Here is a 20,275-nt window from a genome sequence, read left to right as displayed (position 1 = left end):
TGTGTGTGTGTGTGTGTGTGTGTGTGTGTGTGTGTGTGTGTGTGTGTGTGTATGTATTTGTTATTCGTGTCCGAGTTTGTCCCCCCGCGATTGCTTGACAACCAATGTTAGTGTGTTTATGTCCCCGTCACCTAGCAGTTTGGCAAAAAGAGACCAATAGCCTAAGTACTAGGCTTACAAAGAATAATTCCTGGGGTCAATTTGTCTGTCAAAAGGTGATGCTCCAGCATGGCTGAGTGGACAAATGAAAGAAAGTGGCACTCAACACTTTTGATAGGAGTTTACAGTTGGTCTTCAAATGCTTGATGTGTTAGGTTTGTTCTGGAAGCCTACAATACTAAGTTGCATGGAGCCAAGTGATCAAAATTACATATATTTATCTTAATAAAATTTTATATCGAAATATTTTTAAGATGCTCATGTGTGATTTGAGGGAGATTTAGTTGCTATTTCATGCAGATTGAGTGACCACTTAGAGGCTTCTTTATTGGCTCTGTGTCTTCAGATATTAATTGTGAAATGGTTGAAATGGTACAGTGCCGGTCTATATTTAGTTATGTCCTTTATACATTCTGAATTCCCTGCTAGGTTTTTGTGTGTGTGTGTGTGTGTGTTTTTTTAAAATCTTTTATCTTCCCAGGGTCGATATTAACAGTAATACTCTATTGTCCAGTTTGTCACTTTGGAAATCGATATTTTTCGCTTTAAGGGCATACATAAATCCTGGAGCTTTCATAAGAGAGATATTCGGGGTTACGTGACATACATGCCGTCCTCCTCCCAATCCCACCATTCTCGGAAATCAATGTTGTCTCTGTCTGTCACTTTTGTCCTATTCAATGTAGCAGAAGTCAATGTAGCGCTATCGATGATACCATCACCGCCAGCAGCAGCAGCAGCAGCAGCAGCAGTAACCGTCACAAGCACTGTTACCATCAGCAGCAGCTGCAGAAATAACAACGGTAGTTGCAGGAACTGCAGGAACCGTTGCCACGACCGCTGCAATAGCAATGCCATCAGCAGTAGCAGCAACTGCAGGAATCGTTGCAACTAAAGGGGTTGGCGGGAGGAGGAGGGGGGGAACCGTTGCTGCTGTTTCACAGCAGCAGTCGTGGTGGTGGAGGTAGTAGTAGTAGTAGCGAGAGGTGTTGCAATGGAAGGTGGGTGGGGCAGGTATGAGGACAGAAGTAATTGTAGTTTGAACGGCTTTAGTTGTTGATTAGGACTTAGTATTTCTACGACTACTACTACTATTACTACTACTACTACAGCTGCTTTTAAACAGAAACCAAATAAAATTTCCCCTCCTCTAATATATATATATATACATATATATATGTGTGTGTGTGTGTGTATACCAACACGACACACACCTAACTGGAATGCATGGTGTGTGTGTGTGTGTGTGTGTGTGTGTGTGTTTCTGTTCGAGACGAAACTGCAGCCATTTCTCTCTATTATTCCTCTCTCAGGTATCTCCCCCTCCCCGTTCTTACTTCTCTCTCTCTCTCTCCACTCCATTTGTCACAAACTCTTTTCCCCACTCCTTTACTCACCCCCTTTCTTTCCTTTACCCGTCACTCCTTCCGTCTCTCTGTGTGTGTATATATATATATATATATATATATATATATATATATATATATATATATATATATATAATATAACCTTCGTACACTAAATGTAAAATATAGATTGACATGGAGTGAGAGAAAGACAGACAGAGGTGTTGCTGCTGTTGATGGTAAACAGCAGCAGCAGCGGCGGCAGTAGTAATAGTAGCAATAGTAGCCCTGGTAGTGGCGGTGTTTAGAGGCGGCGAAGACATCCAGCAGCGAGGGAGGCGAGTCAGACCCGAAACCATGAAGTCAAGGAGTACAAAAACTACAAAAAACTGGATTTTTATAACAAACAAACCCGAAATTAAATGAGAAATCCCAGAAGAAAGAAAAATTAGTCGCTGCCACCAACATATTTTATAGTATCGTTGTTACTATTATCATCATCACCACCATATAATATCGATTATTCATAACAAATAACAAATTATTATTATTATTATTATTATTTGATACTCTGGATTTCTTTTAAATCGTTTTTACCGCCTCCACACTTTATTAGGGGAGAAAAAACTGAAGAAAAAGATTAGCGATACTCCGTGTACGTGTGTGTGTATATAGTGTTATGATTGTGTATATATAGTGGTGTGTATATAGTGGTTGCATGTTGGTGTGTATATAATGCTGTGTGTATGTGGGGGGAAAAGTGAAGAAATCACAGCTCGTCAGTTGATTGCAGCATCGTTGTTTGTGTGAATGGTATTTAATTAATAATAATTACAATAATCTTATTATTATTATTAGAAGGCAAGTGGACATTTGTTAAATGCGGTGAAAAGACATCGTTAATAATGTAATAATAATAATAATAATAATAATCTGCATAAGTAGTGATAAGAGAATCTATAAAATATATAATATGTAAGAGAGAGAGAAGGAAGGGAATCGGTTGTATTAATGATGTAGTAATTAATAATAATAATAATAGTAATAGTAATAATAATACTTATATAATATGTGGTGAGTGAATTGAGGGGGGGAGAAAAGGAAAAAGGAACCCCCTCTGAAAAGAAAAGTTCCCCTTTTACCAATTCCATTAGAAATAAAAAACAGAAATCGTAAGCAAAACGAAAATCTAAGAAATTTACTGAAAATCTAAAAAGATGGAAGAACGTGAAGACATCGTTAAGGAAACCATGGAGAAAACCGATGAAGAAGGTAACAGCTATTATTAGCAAATACTTCTGTCTTTCTTCCCTTATTATTATTATTATTACTTGTGATTGTCTTCTATGATTTATTATTAAATTGTTGTGAGATTTGTGTTTATATATTTCTCTTAATAATGTTAAGACGTGGGTTTTTTTAAAATAAATATTTGTGATTTTGTCGTTTGGATTGCGTCAGGTGTTTCTTTATATGTCGTTCTGTAATGTTTCAATAATGTCTAATAACGTGTTTATAATAAATAAACCTTTCTTGTGTCTGTGTGTAGACGTGTGAAGAAATAATTTAACATGTGTGTGTGTGTATAATGATTAAATGAATGTGTTTATAACAAATATATCCCAGTGTCTGATGTGGAGACATTTCATAATGATGTCTCCAATCGATGTTGAAATATTTCCCGATCTCCTATTATAATGTCTAGTGTTTATAATAAATAAATCTTGCCATCTCCCTGCCTCTGATGCTGATGATGATGATGTCTCCACGAAATGTCTAAAAGTGGGATCGCCTCCTTCAATATATTATTAATCATTATGGTTTTGCTTTCACCATCAAACATTCATAAAAAGTGGCGAATCGACAATTCGACGAAGAAATTACATTTATTTTACATTAAACTACATTTATTTATCTAGTTTATCAATCTTTATAATCGTTTTTTTTTGGGGGGGGGGGTTCTTTAAACCTTCCCCTCCACGTATCTTACGTTGATGTATTGATAGACATGCTTTTCCTTTTATTATTAAAAATTGTGGATTTACGTATTTCTTAGACAATCGTCGACATCTATTGATATTTCATGTTAACTTTTACATCACTGATCTGTTTACTATGTATAATATAATATATATATATATATAATATAATATATATATATAATATAATATAATATAATATAATATAATATATCTTTGTATTATTTAAAAGAATTTGATTCAGTTACATGCCGAATATTTTTTGTAATCACTTCAGTCGTGTAAAAGTTTAAATATGAAAATATCAAAACATATTGACGATTATTTAAGAAATACGTAAATCCACAGAGTGTATGTGTGTGGATATACAGACTTTGATATGTGTACAAATAAATAGGTATATAAACTGTATAATATTGTGTACACACAAGTATACACACACACACACACACACGCACAGCTTTCCAGACATTTATCTTGAAATATGTCATGTATTCTGGTAAATTTTGTATAATATATACTTGCACAGATGTGTGTATATATATGTGTGTAAAATGATTGCTCTGTGTATCTCCCGCGCACGATTGTGTATCTATGTGCACACACAGACACACACACCCCTACAAAATACGCATATATACACGCACGCACGAGATGAAAACCCTTTATTGAGAGATGTGTGTTTACCGTTATAAAGTGACTCAGTGGCCTTCATCTTCAGCATCCTGTCGTTACTATGCGATGGCCTTCAACTCTGTCTCCCTCACAAAACAACCATTGCTCATATTTAAATATTCCAGTAGCTCTTTAATTCTTTCTTCATCATTTCAAATTCGTCCCTTTTCTCTTCGATTCTTCTCTTTTTTCCTATCTTTTATCCCCCCCCCCCACACACAGACTACTATTACGTCTTCACCTGTTTCACCTTTACCATCATCCTTGTCTATTGCTGCTACTCTTATAAAATTGGTTGTGAGCATCTGTTTCAGTTACCAAAACATTCTAGTTAGTATCTATTAGGGAGGTGGAGATTCTGTGGTTGTCAGTGCGATTTGTGTTGGCGCTTGTCATCTTGGCACTGATGTTAGTGATGGTGCAGCATTTTCCACGAATTTCTATCAATTGCTCTCTTCGCTGAACATGTATAATTTACTTCTGCCTCCTTCTGTGTAGCTTAGTGATTGCTGCTACCTCTTATATCTAAAAACTCTTACCTCGAGCAAATGACACAATGTGTATTACTACTTAAGACACTACAGTAATATCATCAGCTTCAATAATAGTAATTGTCATTCAGTCGGCAGAAAGCCAATTTCTCGGAACAGAGTTGATTGTATCATCACCAATGCTTTACCAACCTTCAGGGAATGAAAGTTAGTCAAACTGACAGTGATTTGAACTCTGCAAAGTGAGAAATCAAACTAGATAGCTTAAAATATTCAGTATGGTTGTCTTGTTACTGTTTTTGATTATCATCCCTATTGTAAATAAAAATATTAAGAACCATTTCATTTGAGTTGGGAAAAGATAGTTTTATTCAAATAAAGGAGATTGTGATTAATTGTAATCAGCCCCTGAATATTGGTACGTATTTTACTGACCTCCCTCCCCTGACCTTATGACTATATTGAACTTTGAGGAATGAGCTACCTTGAGAATAGTTGTAATTTCTGCTCCTTATTTTCTCCATTGGATTGTCAATCCAGTTCTCTTTTCTAAAGAATTCAAAATTAGCAGTTGATTGGTGAAATTTGAAATTGAATATTTATTTTCGGATGGGTAGTGGGGGTTGTCTGGAAGGAGGGGTTGTTTCTAGAGTCATCTTGAATATATTAGGCATAAGGGCATGCTGTTCTGTGTGGCAGTAGTTCTTGGATATATTGGTTTTAGACTTAACACAAAGGTTTTTCACTTTAGGGTCAATGCAGGAAAGCAATATTTTGACAGTAATCTGTCTTTGTCTGTCTCTGTCTTTGTCTGTCTCTGTCTGACCACCTCTTCCTGTCTTTCTCTCTCTCTCTCTTCTCATTTGCATTGTGATAGAAAGGAAATGGTTTCAGCCAGTTATTGAAACTCCATCATGATCTCAACTTGCCGGTTCTCTCTCTCTCTCTCTCCCCCTCTCTCATGCTATGTAATGTTAAAATGCTAAGTAAATCTCAATGGGACTTGAACTCCAATATATGTCACAGTTTCATTTCACCACCATCTGCACCACATCCTATTACTCCACTCAGATTCTTAAGGCTGAGTTTATTAATTGGGCAAAATCTAATGGATTGCTATGTTTATATTTTATCAATCCTGGAACACTTACAGCTAATGTCAGACATAGCGTAGAATGAAGTGGAAACAAGTACCAAAAGTATCTACCCAGGTGCACCTTCACCTGAAGCTTTCCATATCACATTTAATTTCATATTTATTTTCATTTTATTTTTTGTGTTTCCATGAAAACTTATTGAAGAACTTGCCTAAGGTTCTTCACAGCGAAAAAAAAAATTTGTTCTAAGAGAAATAAACAATACATAAACCTTGTTAATTAATTATGACTGATAGCAGCAGCTGAGCAAATGCAAACTTACCTTTTAATTTTGATCTTTCAGGGGAAATATTGTGATGGTAGTGGTGGTGGTGGTGGAAGTAGTAGTAATAGTAGTAGTAGTGGCGGCAGCAGCATCAATGATCTAATAGGGTAATCATAATACTTAATCAGGATTTCTAACATAGACACGAGACCACCAATTTCAAAAAAACTTGATTATATTTTATCCACCCTGGAAGGATGAAAGGCAAATATGACTTCTGTGGAATTTGAAGTCACATGAAGAATCACAAATATATCAAAGTATGTGCTTGTGTTGTAAGCAAATCTGCCATTTGTGACGAAAAGGATTTCTCACTTAAAATTGGTGTCTCAGAATCCATGGCAAAAGAACAAAAAGCTGCAGCCCCCTCCTGCCCTTTTCCTTTTCTTTTTCAAGGTCATCTGTGGCGTGAATGGCTCCCTGTAGGAATCAGAGGCATTTATTGACTCACTTTGCAGAGAACACAATCACCAACCTGTTCTTGATGCCATATAATGATAATAATAATAATAACCCTTTCTATTATAGGCACAGTGCCCAGAATATTTTGGGGAGGGGGTATATGTATGAACCCCAGTGCTCAAACTGGTACTTATTTCATTGACTGTGAAAGGATGGAAGGCAAAGTTGACCTTGATGGAATTTGAACTCAGAAAGCCAATAATAATGATAACAATAATAATAATAATAATAATAATAATAATAATGGTTTCAAATTTTGGCAGAAGGTCAGCAGTTTTAGGGGAGGGGATAAGACAATGACATTGACACCTCCACCCCACACCCCTCAGTGCTCAACTGGGACTTATTTTATTGACTCTGAAAGGATGAAATGCAAAGTTGACCTCAGGTGGGGAATTTGAATTCAACACAAAAACAGAGTTAATGCCACTAAGCATTTTGTCTGGTGTTGCTAACAATTCTGCTAGCTTACCTCTTTGACGATGACGATGATGATGATGATGATTTCTTTATTCACCACAAGGGTTCACATTAAGAAAAACATGGACAGTACAGGACAAAACAAAGAATGTGTGTGTGCGTGTGTAAACAAGATGATGATGATAATAATAATAATAATAATAATGGTTTCAAATTATGGCACAAGACCGGCAATTTGTGGTGAATGGGAGGTTGATTACATGATTCTGCCATGTAATCTGCCATATTGATGATGATGATGATGATGATAGTCTATTCCTTATACTATACACGATATCAGATAAAGAGTATAGACAATAGAGTGAACCCCAGTACCTTTTGGTACTTTGACTGTGAATGGATAGAATACAACTGTGAGGTAGTAGTGACCTAAGCAATCCTACCACCACCACCACCACCAAACAATAATGATCATAATGTTAAAACTTGTTTCTATATTTGCTGATATTTGATGGTGCAAAGAAGTGGCAGTTCCTACCCAGAAGAGCTATTGACAGCATCATGGTAATAATATCTATTATGTAGTAATGCTGAAATATCAGTTTTGTTGGTGAAGTGTGTGTAGAACAGAGAGAGGGGGAGAGGGGAGAGATAGAGATCCTTTGTATAACGGATTAACATTGAAATACTCATTGTTTGTTGGGTACAAATGAAGGGTGCTATTTTTGTGCTAGTAATAAAACTGAATATATATATATATATATATATACATACATAATGATGTCATTTGTATATTGAATGAAATGTTAGCTTTTTGATATATTTTGTTTTAGTTTGATATTATATATAAGCATGTATATGATAAAACTTGTGCCTGTTTATTGTTGATATGATATCAGTTAATATCAGTATTGTGTGGAGGTTACATTGTTTCAATATCAACATTGAAATGTTTATACTATTACTGTGAAAGACCTATCTGTATTGTATTTGTTTTGTGTAAAAATGTGTACATGTGCAAAAGATTTCTGTATGTGTATATATATTCATCTAATAATGTTTGTGTGTGTGTGTATAGGTCTGTATGTGTTTACGTGTATATACATATGCAAATGTGTTAATCATTAAAGAATTATTTGTGTGTGTATATACACACACACACACATACAAATAAAAAATGTGTTAGTCATCTAAGAAATAATTTGTTTCTGAATATAATGTATACATTTTGTTTGTATGTACATTGTGTGTGTGTGTGTGTGTGTGTGTGTGTGTATAAAAGTACAAGTAAAATGTAAATATTTATGTATGGAAATTTTTTTTTTAATTTCTTCCTATCAAGATAAGAGTTCTTTTTGCCTAAACAGTAATTAGTGTGAAGAGGATGAAGAGTACTTTTGAAACATTTTTAAAATGTTTTACTGGTTTCATATAGTTTATAAATTGACTTCATTCACTACATCTTTGTGAAGCTCAACTTCTCAAAATGATTGGACTTGGAAATACTTAGTGAAATGGCCATAGTCTTGGTTAAGTACTTGTCAAGAGACCTCTTTTACATTTATTGTAAAGGCAGTGCTTCTTACCTGCCATATATATATATATATATATATATATATATATATATATATACATACATATACATGTGTGTGTGTGTGTGTATAACCTCCACAACAGTTGACTTTATTTTGAATGTTTTCTACCTCTATTATGATTTTGTAGTTGCCACGTATCGATCTCCTGGTTTACCCTATTTATGATGTACATTGTAATGTAACTCTTCTATGATATCATGATACAGTGGAGGGTACGATGATATCATAGGCTTACCTTTAGGACATTTTCTGGCAGTTAATTTACTTAAGATATGGGCTACAATTTTCCATACAAATTCCACATAGCTGACATGTCAAAATGCTTTCTTTCTTTTTTCTATCCTTTCTGTGTATCTGGTTGCTTTTGCTGCTCCTGAATTTCAAATACTTATGTCTTTCAGAGTCGTGAGCTGTTAGTTTTGATCGAAAATAGACTTTTGTGGTTATCCAAGGCTGGTTTTAGGAGGGGAACTCCGGATCATATTTTCTGCAATTTCATTACTGTTGGTGCACTTTAGTGTGGTATAGTTTATATTTTAGTGCCAATGGGTGGAGCAACAACCAGCATGATAACTTGTTAGTGTCCTTGTAGTGTTGCTGGTATGGTATTGATAAAAAGTTTTGCTTTTATTGTAAGTACTGACTGGTCAAATTCCTTGCTATTTTCCTTTTAAATTTCCCATCAGTTTCGATGCTATATTAATTAAGAGTGTTTCAAGGTAGGCTGTTTTATATTTAGCTCTTTTGATACAAATTTATTTGCAGTTTATAAAAGAAAATTGCTTGTTTTAAACTACTTGTATTTAAGATTAACCCTTCCATCATAATTTTCATGTAAAAGCCTTTTGTTGTGTTTCAAACACCAACCTAATAAGAACGAAGATTAAGCTAATCTAATATCAGATATGGTTCCTATATTAATATTAATAAAAAAAGTTCTTTTATCTATCTTTTACTTGTTTCAGTCATTAGACTGTGCCCATGCTGGGGCACCACCTTGAAAGATTTTTAGTTGAATGAACTGACCCCAGTACTTATTTTTCTCTTAAGCCTGGTCCTTATTTTATCAGTCTCTTTTGACAAACTGCTAAGCTATGAGGATGTAAACATATGTATATACCATAGGCTTCTTTCAGTTTCCATCTATCAAATCCACTCACAAAGCTACAGTAGAAGACACTTACCACAGGTGCCATGCAGTGGGTCTGAACCTAGAACCATTTGGTTGAGAAGCAAGCTTCTTACCACACAGCCATGCCTATTTATCTTTCTAAATTCCTTCAAATTCTTGATTATTTCCCAACTTTGAAATACCTTCTGTATTTTAGGGACAAAGACTAAGCCATGTTGTATCTCTTGCAATAACCATTCTCACATTGAATTGTTCCCCGCAAAACATTTGCCTCTCAGAATTTCCAGTATTTTTGTAGACTTTAAAAAAATTTTTCCTTATTTTGATTTATGGCCATTCTCTTTTGAGAATGAAATTCCCTGCTTGGAAATTTAAACCTTCATGCTGTTTCTGATTGAACAAACTTATGATCAAAAGCGTTCCAACCATGACTATCCTGTCCTTTTAGGAGTATCTAGAACTATATCTTTCAGTTTGTCCTTGTTTAATGTGAGGGTGATCTGGCTGTTCTTTCTAGCAGGTAGATAAGTAAATTATTTTATATTAATAATTAAATCTTCAACAGATAACAGTATTTTGTTTACATTAGGTGGTAGTGCTTTTTCTTTTCCCTTTTTTTTCTAACGTTTCTATATCATTGCTGTCCATGGGGGATATTCTTCAACATGCTAACAGAATGCACACAATTTGTCAGAAAGCTTGTTTATTTGTAGATCTTCTCATTCTCTATCATCAGTCAATGTCAACCTCAGCTTTGTTTCTTACCAACTATTATAAACCATGGCCAGTCTTGCAGTTTTCTCAAAATATTTTTTCAACTTTCTTTCACACTTATTTTTCCAAATGCTCCACTTGTTTTATTTTGCAAGAAGTTTTGCAGTTGTTCGTTTCGCTTCACTTTAGTCCTGGTGAGATTAGATGTGCTCCAAACATATCTTTTTTTAATTTTCTAGCTTGCTTCAAGGATTATATTATCCAATTGTGTCCCCTTGATTTTTTTTTCTTTTTAAAGACTGGAGGGTGTCATCTGAGAGAGATTTAACTGCAGTAATTTAACCTGCTACAAAAAGCAGTTTCGTGTAGATCTGGCTATATGGAAACCAAACTGGTGGCCATTGCATGAGATTATAAATAGACAGTGGTAAGACCATGTATATCGCCTTTGACATATCAAATGTGGACAGTTTGAATACTTACCTTCTGGGAGATGCGATACCCTATAAAATGATTTTGTAACTCGAAATAGATGCATACAGAGAAAGCTTAAAGAATTTAGTAAGGATACGTGCCATCGGTTTTTAGCAGGAACTATTTGGAAGTCATCTTGTTTGGTAAATGTATTCACATGATGGTTTAAGGTGGTTTATGTAACTTTATTCTATAGAATAAATTTATTTCAAATATTCTTAAATGAAAAGTTTTTCTGATTCCCAAAAGCATAGAGAATAAAAAAAAAAAGTAAAGTTATCTCCTGAAGTCATGCCAATTCATAAGGGCCGGTTTCCTGATTCCCCCACCTGGACGGGGTTAGGGTCCATCGCAGGATTGCTCATTTTTGTCAGCTGAGTGGACTGGAGCAACACAAAATGAAGTGTTTTGTTCAAGAGCACAATGCATCACCCGGTCCAGGAATCGAAACCACAATTGTATAACCATGAGTCCAACACCCTAAACCACTAAGCCACAAGTGTAGAGAATAGTAGAAGACATCTAAATGAAGATCATCTGTCAGCTTGTAATTATTGGATGATGATTTCATCTCAGATAGACGAATGGTTAAAAAATCTTCCTCACCCGTTATTAGTGGGCGACTAATTATTTGGATTCTGACCTGGATTGATGTCTTTTCCTGTCTCTTCCCTTGATAATTGACTTGACTCAATGCTTAAGAGCCTTTAGTTATTTCATGAGTAATGGATATTCATTGGAGTCACAGAATTGCTTTATAGTTTAGAGAGCATAGGAATAGATCTTCTTTTATGGTTTCTTATATTTCTGTTGATAGCCAAAATAATTGTCTCTTTAGAATTCATTTTGAGGAGAAACTGATCTTTCATGGCTGATATTATCTTTACCATAACTAGAAAAATAATTGGCTGCTCTAATTTAGCATATATTGCTGTGTATAATCTATAATAGCAACAAAAGTAAAATTAAACAGTGACAAAGATTTTCAAATAAAACACTAGAAATAACGCCCAAAACAAAATTTCAAAATTCTGTCAAGCTTAAAAACCTTTAACTGCAGAACTTTGTGGATATGATGTTTTCACTGGTTTTTATTCAGCTCGAAAATTGATTTTGTTATTATTTTAATTGTAAAGATAATTTTTATTTTGGTAATTTTTAACACTTTTGATTTAGCATAGAGAACAATTAAAAAAATTGGATTGAAACATTTTATCAAATTAGTAGCATTAGGTTTATGTTTAACGAGCTGACAATGTTGGTTCGATTACTAAATTACAATCTTCAAGTTGTGACATTTCCTAAATTTCCCCTGCCATGGCTATGTAGTAATAAGTTTGCTTCCCAACTGCATGGTTCCAATTCAGTCCCACAGCATGGCACCTTGGGCAAATGTCCTCTACTATAGCCTTAGACTATGTTAGATAACAACAAAACCCCACAATATTATTTAAATAAAAACTGGCAAGGGCAAGACATACATGACACATGAGTTTATCAATACCACTGTCATTGATGACTTTATATGAGTTTAATTTGTCATTTGTCCTCCCAAGATTGATATGAACTATTATGCTCATCTCAAAATAAAAAAAATAAAAAAAATAGAGGCTTTCTGTCTTTTAGGAATCAATGTTTATACTGTGAATTTATAAAAGAGTTCACATAATAAAAAAATATCTCTTTTTTTTTTTTTTCACTTTTAGTATTTAGTACCATATTATCATCAATATTCTATAACACTTCATCTTCATTCTATCCTCATTTTTAATTAACTGTGATGTCATCAGCAGAGAGAAACCCAATTTATTTGCTTTTCAGTTTAATATTATTTGACAATAAATGTCTATAATATCAAAGTGGCAGTTGGCAGAATTGTTAGCACTGCAGGCAAAATGTTTTGCAGTATTTTATCTGTCTTTATGTTCTGAGTTGAAATTCAGTTGAGGCCAGCTTTGCCTTTCATCCTTTCAGGGTTGATAAAATAAGTACCAGTTATGCACTGAGGCTGTTATGGACCTTACCCTCTTCCCCAAAATTCTGGTCTTGTGTCAAAATTTGAAACCAATATTTAACAATAATAGTGAATTACTAATATAAAGTTAAGATTGACATATTCTTGGTTTGCATGGCTATAAGAGTTTTGTATATTCTTCTGTATGCATTTTATATATTAGGCTCAATGTATAAAAGAGTATATTGTTAAGAGGCTACAGCGTTAATTGTTTAGGTTATAATGAGTTAAAATGCATTAATTGACATACTAGCTACTTCTTCTTCTTTATTATGCTTGATTTGATAAGATATTCTCATGAAATTATTTTAATTGGATTTTAACTTACACAACCTTAAGAAATGCCAAGTTGTGACATTTCTCAAATTTCCCCAGCCATGGCTGTGTGGTCAGAAGTTTGTTTCCCAACCACATGGTTCCAGATTCAGTCCCACTGCATGGCATCTTGGGTAAGTGTCCTCTACTTAGACCAACCAAAGCCTTGTGAGTTGATTTGGTAGACAGAAACTGAAAGAAGCCTGTCATTCTATAGATATTTGCATTTGTCCCCTACTACTTGTCAACTAGTGTTGGTGTGTTTATGTCTCCATAACCTAGTGGTTCAGCAAAAGAGACCAACTGAATAAATGCCAGGCTTAAAAGAAACAGAAGTGCCGGGATTGGTTCATTTGACTAAAATTTATCAAGCTGCCCCAGGATGGCCGCAGTCTAATGACTGAAACAAGTAAAAGATAAAAGATAACAACAAGCAAATAATAATAATGATCTTTTCTAGTAAAGGCATGTGGCCTGAAATTTTGGTGGAATGATCTAATCAATTAGATTGACACCAGTGCTCTACTGGCGCTTATTTTATTAACCCCAGAAGGATGAAAGGCTAAGTCAGCCTTGACAGAATTTGAACAGTTAATGTAAAGATGGACAAAATACCACAAAGCATTTTGTCTGGTGTGCTAATGATTTTGTCAGCTCACTACCTTCATCATCATCATCATCATCATCATCATCATTATTTAATGTCTGTTGTCCATGCTGACATGGGCTGGATGGTTTGACCAGGGCTGACAGGCTGGAAGGCTGCACCAGACTCCAGTCTGATTTGACATGGTTTCTATGGCTGGATGCCCTTCCTAATGCTAACTACTCTGAGAGTGTAATGGGTGCTTTGATGTGCCACTGGCACGGGTGCCATTTGTGTGACACCAGTATCTGCCATGACTGTGATTTTACTTGGCTTGATGGGTCTTCTTCTCAAGCATAGCATAATACCAAGGTCTTGGTCATTTGTCATTGCCTCTGTGAGGCCCAACACTTGAAAGGAGCTTTTCATGTGCCTCCAGCATCAGTCACTTTGCCTATGTGAGGCCCAATGCTTGAAAGGTGCTTTCTATGTGCCAGTTGTGTGACACCAGCATCAGCCATGATTATGATTACACTTGGCTGCATGGGTCTTCTCAAGCGCAGCATATCACCAAAGGTCTTGGTCAATAGTCATTTCCTCTGTGAGGCCCAAATTTCGAAGATCACGCTTTACCACTTCATCCCATGTCTTCCTAGGTCTACCTCTACCACAGGTTCCCTCCACAGTTAGAGATCAGCCCTTCTTTACACAGCTGTCCTTGTCCGTACACATCACCTGAACACACCAGCACAATCATCTCTCTTGCACACCACTCCTGATGCCTCTTATGCCCAACTTTCCTCTCAAGATGCTTACACTCTGTTGTACATGCCCACTGACGTTACACATTCAGCAGAGTATACTGGCTTCATTTCTTTCAAGCCTACACATGTCCTCAGCTGTCACAGCCCATGTTTCACTGCCATGTAGCACAGTTGTTCACACACAGGCATCGTACAATCTACCTTTCACTCTGAAGGAGAAGCCCTTTGTTGTCAGCAGAGGTAGGAGCTCTCTGCACCTCTAACGTGTCCATACCTTACACCGGGTACATCTTAGGGAGTTTCTACCCACACCTTTTCTACAGATCAAGCAGGGCCATCTACCCGAAGGGATTTGTAATTTATCTGCCCTGCTACTTACTAAGACTAATAACAATAATAATTTCAAATTCTGGCACAAGGCCAGCAGTTTTGTGGGGAGGAGTTAAGTCAATTAAACCAACCTCAGTGCTCAACTGGTACTTATTTTATCGGCTCGGAAAGAATGAAAGGCAAAGTCGACCCTGGTGGAATTTGAACTCAGAACATAAAGACAAATGAAATATCACTAAGCTTTTCAACTGGTGTGCTAATGATTCTGCCATCTTGCCACCTAAAATTATAATAATAATGACAATCCTTTCTACCAAAGGCACAAGGCCTGAATCTTCGGGGGAGGGGTCAAGTCGATTACATCAACGCCAGTGCTCAACTGGTACTTAATTTATCAACCCCGAAAGGGATGATAAGGCAAAGTCGACCTTGGTAGAATTTGAACCCAGAACGTGAATACAGACAAAATACCGCCCAGCATGCTAACGATTCTGCCAGCTCACCACCGTAATAATAATAATGATAATAATCCTTTCTTCTACTGCTACTAATAGTAGTAGTTAAACAAACTGAGAGTGAGAGATTAAATTTTAAATTGATATGCTCCGTGCGGGTGACACGTAAAAGCACCCACTACACTCTCTGAGTGGTTGGCGTTAGGAAGGGCATCCAGCTGTAGAAACTCTGCCAAATCAGACTGGAGCCTGGTGTTGCCATCCGGTTTCACCAGTCCTCAGTCAAATCGTCCAACCCATGCTAGCATGGAAAGCAGACGTTAAACGATGATGATGATGATGATGATATTAAGGGTCTTTATTCATGTGTTTGGTGTTTTGAAATTCAACATCTAACCTCAGGTTTAAAATAAATGGATATGGAAGTTTCCATGTTTGTTTATTTTCTAAGGGCTTTCTCAGAATTGTGAAATTTTCTTCACCTGATACAAAGAAGTTTTTGTACCAGGCTAAAAATGTAGTTAATTTGACCTCAGGTATTAATTTACTAACCCTTGAGGAATTTGAATTTAGAAAATGGTAGATTGAATTCAATAGATTAATTCATTTCCTACTGGCAGAATCATTAGCATGGCATCAGACAAAATGTTTAGTAGTATTTCTTTTGCCTCTTTACGTTCTGAGTTCAAACCCCACTGAATCACCTTTGCCTTTCATCCTTTCATGGTAGATAAAATAAGTACCAGTCAAGTACTGAGGTTGATGTAATCAACTGACCCCCCCCCCTCGAAAATTGCTGGTTCTGCTCCAAAATTTGAAGCCATTGCTGTTGTTGTTTTCAGTAGTAGTAGTAGTAGTAGTAGTAGTAGTAGTAGTCTATTAGTAAAAGGGTAATTGAATGGCAGAATCATTTGAGTGTTAGACAAAATACTTTGATATTTTGTTAAAGCTTTTTATTTTCTGAGGTCAGACCCCTGTCAGGGTTAACTTTACTGCTCATCCTTATAGGGTTGATAAAACCCAAGGGTCAGTGTATTCCTCTAGCCCATTACTAAATTTGTGGCCTTGGGGCAGTGAGCCAAGAGAATCATTAGCATGCTAGGCAAAATGTTCAGTGGCATTTGGTCCATCTTTATGTTCTGACTTCAAATTCCACTGAGGTTGACTTTGCCTTTCATCCTTTTGGAGTCACTAAAATAAGTACCAGCTGAACACTGGGGTTAATGTCATTGGCTTACCCCTTCTGAAATTTCTGGCCCTGTGCCAAAATTTGAAACCATCATTATTATTATGTGATGAAAACTCACAGCTTATTTTGCTGGGTATGATGGAAAGGGGGTCAGCTGTCCACAGACAAAGGTCATTGTCGTTGTTGTTGTTTTACTTTTCAGAGCGCTTGGTCTTGTTTGCTCTTCTTGGGTCTGTGAGAGTGGACAACAGCCTGTAGTCAGAGGTCTCACAGAGTCTCTCTATTATTATTATTATTGCTTTTGCACAGCTTCTAACGCTAGGGATGTACTACAGTGTCAGCTGTTCACTACCAGTGAACTAAGGTAACACCTCTTATTTTTCGAGCACCTTCCGGAGTATTCGAGTGGTTCCAAGAAGTGCTGTTTTCTGCAAGTGATCCACCCTTATTGCAGCCCCTATTTGTTCCACGTACTTCTCGAGATTTTTACTCATTTTTCCCAGGGCTCCGACAATTATTGGTACTACTGTTACCTTTTTCATCGACCACAACTGCTTAACTTTCCAAGCTAACCTGTCATATCTCTCGACTTTTCTTTCTACCTTATCACATACCTTGTTGTCAGCTGGGCATGCTATATGTATGATCCAGTATAGTTTTTTTTTTTCTCAATTAAGACTATGTCCGGCTTCCTATTCTCTATCTCATGGTCGCACTGAATCATAAAATCCCATAGGATCTTTGCATTTCTATTTTCGACGATGCCTTCAAATTTGTGTTCATACCAATTTTTTGCACTGTCAGGTCCATACTTGTTGCAAAGTGTCCAATGGACAAGCCTTGGTATATTGTCGTGGCGTCTCTTATATTCCTTCTGGGCTAGTGGCGTACATTGGCTGGTAATATGCCATACGGTTTCACCGTTTTGTCCACAGATTCTGCACTTATCACTTTCTGCTGTGTTGTCTATTCTGTATTTTATGTAGTTTGTTTTTAGTGCTTGCTCTTGGGCAGCACAGATTATTATTATTATTATTATTATTATTATTGGGTGAGAGAGCCACTCATGGCATCAAAGTGACACTGGTGTACAAATATATGAAGCCCAATATACCCATCATGACTACCCGTCTGATAATGGAACACCAGACGCATGCATCACAACCATATATGTGCAACATGGTGATTTCATATCACGATAAAAAGTGCATGACCCTGCAGGTGGGGCCCAGTTAGAATTTTCTTCAATTCGATCCCACTCAAAAGGTCCCTGAATAAGGGTTGTTTAAGAATGTTGAACGAAACACTCGTGTTTCCAGAGTGAATAATTCAAACCCCCAAAAATTCCTCTCAACACATGGCTATGATGCTCCCCCACTACTTCTACTCAATGATCAGAGATGCACATATCGTCAGCCACCAAGGGACATGCTCAACTGGTTAAGGTCAAACAACTGACAACCAAATCTGTGGTATTGATCAAAATATTTACTGTAGCTCATTTTTTATACCAAGACTTAAGATCAGAAGCCATGAGGGCCATTAGCATTTTAATAATATTTCTTCTCATATTGGCACAAGCCTGAGTATAGTTCACTCCATCTATTAACAATATTTCTGAGGTTTATTAAATCTAGAAGTTTAAAATATATGTTAGAACTTGAATTTGGGATATTAATCAAATACTGCAAGGCATTTTGTCTACTACTTGACCAATTCTGATATCCACTGCCTTCAATAACAAGGGTAATTTTGGTGCATTATTTATCTTACATTTTTTCTTTGGTAGATTGTCAGTCTGTTTTGGACTAAATTTTAAGCTATGATGGCAACTTGATCTCTTTAATAACAGTGATGTTGATGATGGTGATTCTGTAGAATCTTTTGTGTTTATTTCCAATATTTCCTTTCCTTTTTTTAGTTTTGTTGTTATCAGTTTCATTTAATTCCAGAATTTTCTTTTGGTTTAGCTTCTCAGGGAAAAGGTAACAGAATGCCCACTCCCGGCTACTTCTTCAAATTGAAGAAGTGTTGTCATCACCACCATCATTTAACATCTATCTTCCATGCTGGCATGGGTTGGACCGTTTGAGAAGAACTGGCAACTCAGAGGACTGCACCAAGCTGCAATTTCCTATTTTGACAGTGTTTCCATAACTAGATGCCCTTTCTAATACCATTGCCTTTACAAAGTGTACTAAATGCTTTTCACGTGGCATCAGTACCGAGTGCTTTTTATGTGGCATACGTACTTTTTACATTGCGCTAGCACATAAAAAAGTGAAGTTTAAATCTCAAATAACTTTCTTCTATTATTTTTTTTTTTTATTTATCTGGATTCTCAAAACATTTAAATTGTGACAAAATTAGCCATTTGAGTTCAAACCTGTCCAGGTTCATGTTAACTTTCTTCCTTTTAAGATTAAGAGGAATAAGTTCAGTGGCTGACGCAATCAACTCTCTCCCCTAGAATGTGATGCTCTGACATGGCTGTAGCTCAGTGACTGAAAACAGTAAAAGACTTCAAGACAAAGGGTTTTCTGAGACCTGAAAAAGGATCAGTAATCACTGGAGCTCTTTTAGTTCACTTGAATTTTTTCCTTTATAAAACTAGCCTAAGCTGAAAAATTACTTCTATTATGACTACCACTGCCATCTCCTCCTCCTCCTCCTACTACCACCACCACCACCACCACCACCACCAAATAATAATGGTTCCTAATTTTGCCACAAAACCAGTCATTTTGAGGGGAGAGGAGTGGGGAGTTGGTTACAACAATTCCAGTTTTTATTTTATCTATCCCAAAAAGATGCAAGGCAAAATTGATTTCAGCAGGATTTGAACTCAGACCTAAAGAATTGGAAGAACATAAGCATTTTGTCTGATGCATTAACAATTCTGCCAGCTGACCTAACAATAATTTACACTAATTTCTTACATTGGTACTGTGCCCTAAATTTGGGGAAGGGAACATGCAATATTGACCCCCTTCACCCCCACCTTTATTTTAACACTTCCAGAAAGATGAGCAGTAAAGTTGACCTTGGTTCAATTAGAATTTAAAAAGTAGAGAGTTGTTATGAAATACCACAAGGCATTTTGTCCAACACTCATGATTCTTTATTATTATTCCATCATCACTGGCTCGGGATCCTGGATACATTCCAGGCAAGTGCCTGCAATCAAGTTGTTGATGTAGGTACGTCAACGTTTTTCCTCTTCTTACATCACCATGAAGCAGATTCCACAAGACCAACTTGGATGCTTCCAGTTCAGGGTGGTGCATGCAGTGACCAGATAGTCACAGCTGTCTTCACCTGATCTCTCTAACTTTCGGCAGGTTTACATATGTTGCTGCCATTTATCATTTAGGACCAATAATAATCATTTCTTTATTAACCACAAGGGTTTACATTAAGAAAAACATTATGGACAGTACAAGACAAAACAAAGACTGTGTGTATGTGTTGTTGTGAGGGTTTTGTGTGTAAACAAGATTAACAAAATTTAAAAAAAAACAATAAAAATCAACAAACTGTAGTATAGGCAAAAGGCCAGAAATTTTGGGAGAGAAGCAGCCAGTTAATTACATCAACTCCACTGCTCAACTGGTTCTTATTTTATTGATCTCAAAAGGATTAAAGGCAAACTTGACCTCAGCAGAATTTGAACTCAGAACTTAAAAACAGACAAAAGGCCACTAAGCATGTTGTCCAGTGTGCTAACGATTCTGCCAGCTTGTCAGTAATAAT

General features: G+C 36.2%; 1 protein-coding gene across 9 annotated transcripts in view; it reads left to right on the top strand.

Annotated features, from left to right (window-relative positions):
- Nucleotides 1–20,275, top strand: part of LOC106869538 (tyrosine-protein phosphatase non-receptor type 4) — a 385,426-nt gene that overhangs the window by 100,675 nt on the left and 264,476 nt on the right. For 6 of the 9 annotated variants that reach the window (XM_052971320.1, XM_052971319.1, XM_052971316.1 and 3 more), the window contains exon 1: nt 1,684–2,777. The exons of 1 other annotated variant lie outside the window; for it this stretch is intronic. In XM_052971320.1, coding sequence (XP_052827280.1) covers nt 2,723–2,777 — 55 coding nt within the window. In that variant the 5' untranslated portion in view covers nt 1,684–2,722. Of the gene's footprint in view, nt 1–1,682; nt 2,778–20,275 lie in introns of those variants that run through there. 2 more of the 9 variants (XR_008265075.1, XM_014915321.2) reach the window with 2 other exon arrangements.

Source organism: Octopus bimaculoides, chromosome 10 (assembly GCF_001194135.2).
Source record: "Octopus bimaculoides isolate UCB-OBI-ISO-001 chromosome 10, ASM119413v2, whole genome shotgun sequence".
Taxonomy (NCBI): domain Eukaryota; kingdom Metazoa; phylum Mollusca; class Cephalopoda; order Octopoda; family Octopodidae; genus Octopus; species Octopus bimaculoides.
The sequence above is the reverse complement of the archived record's forward strand: the minus strand, read 5'-3'. Positions and strand labels throughout refer to the sequence as shown.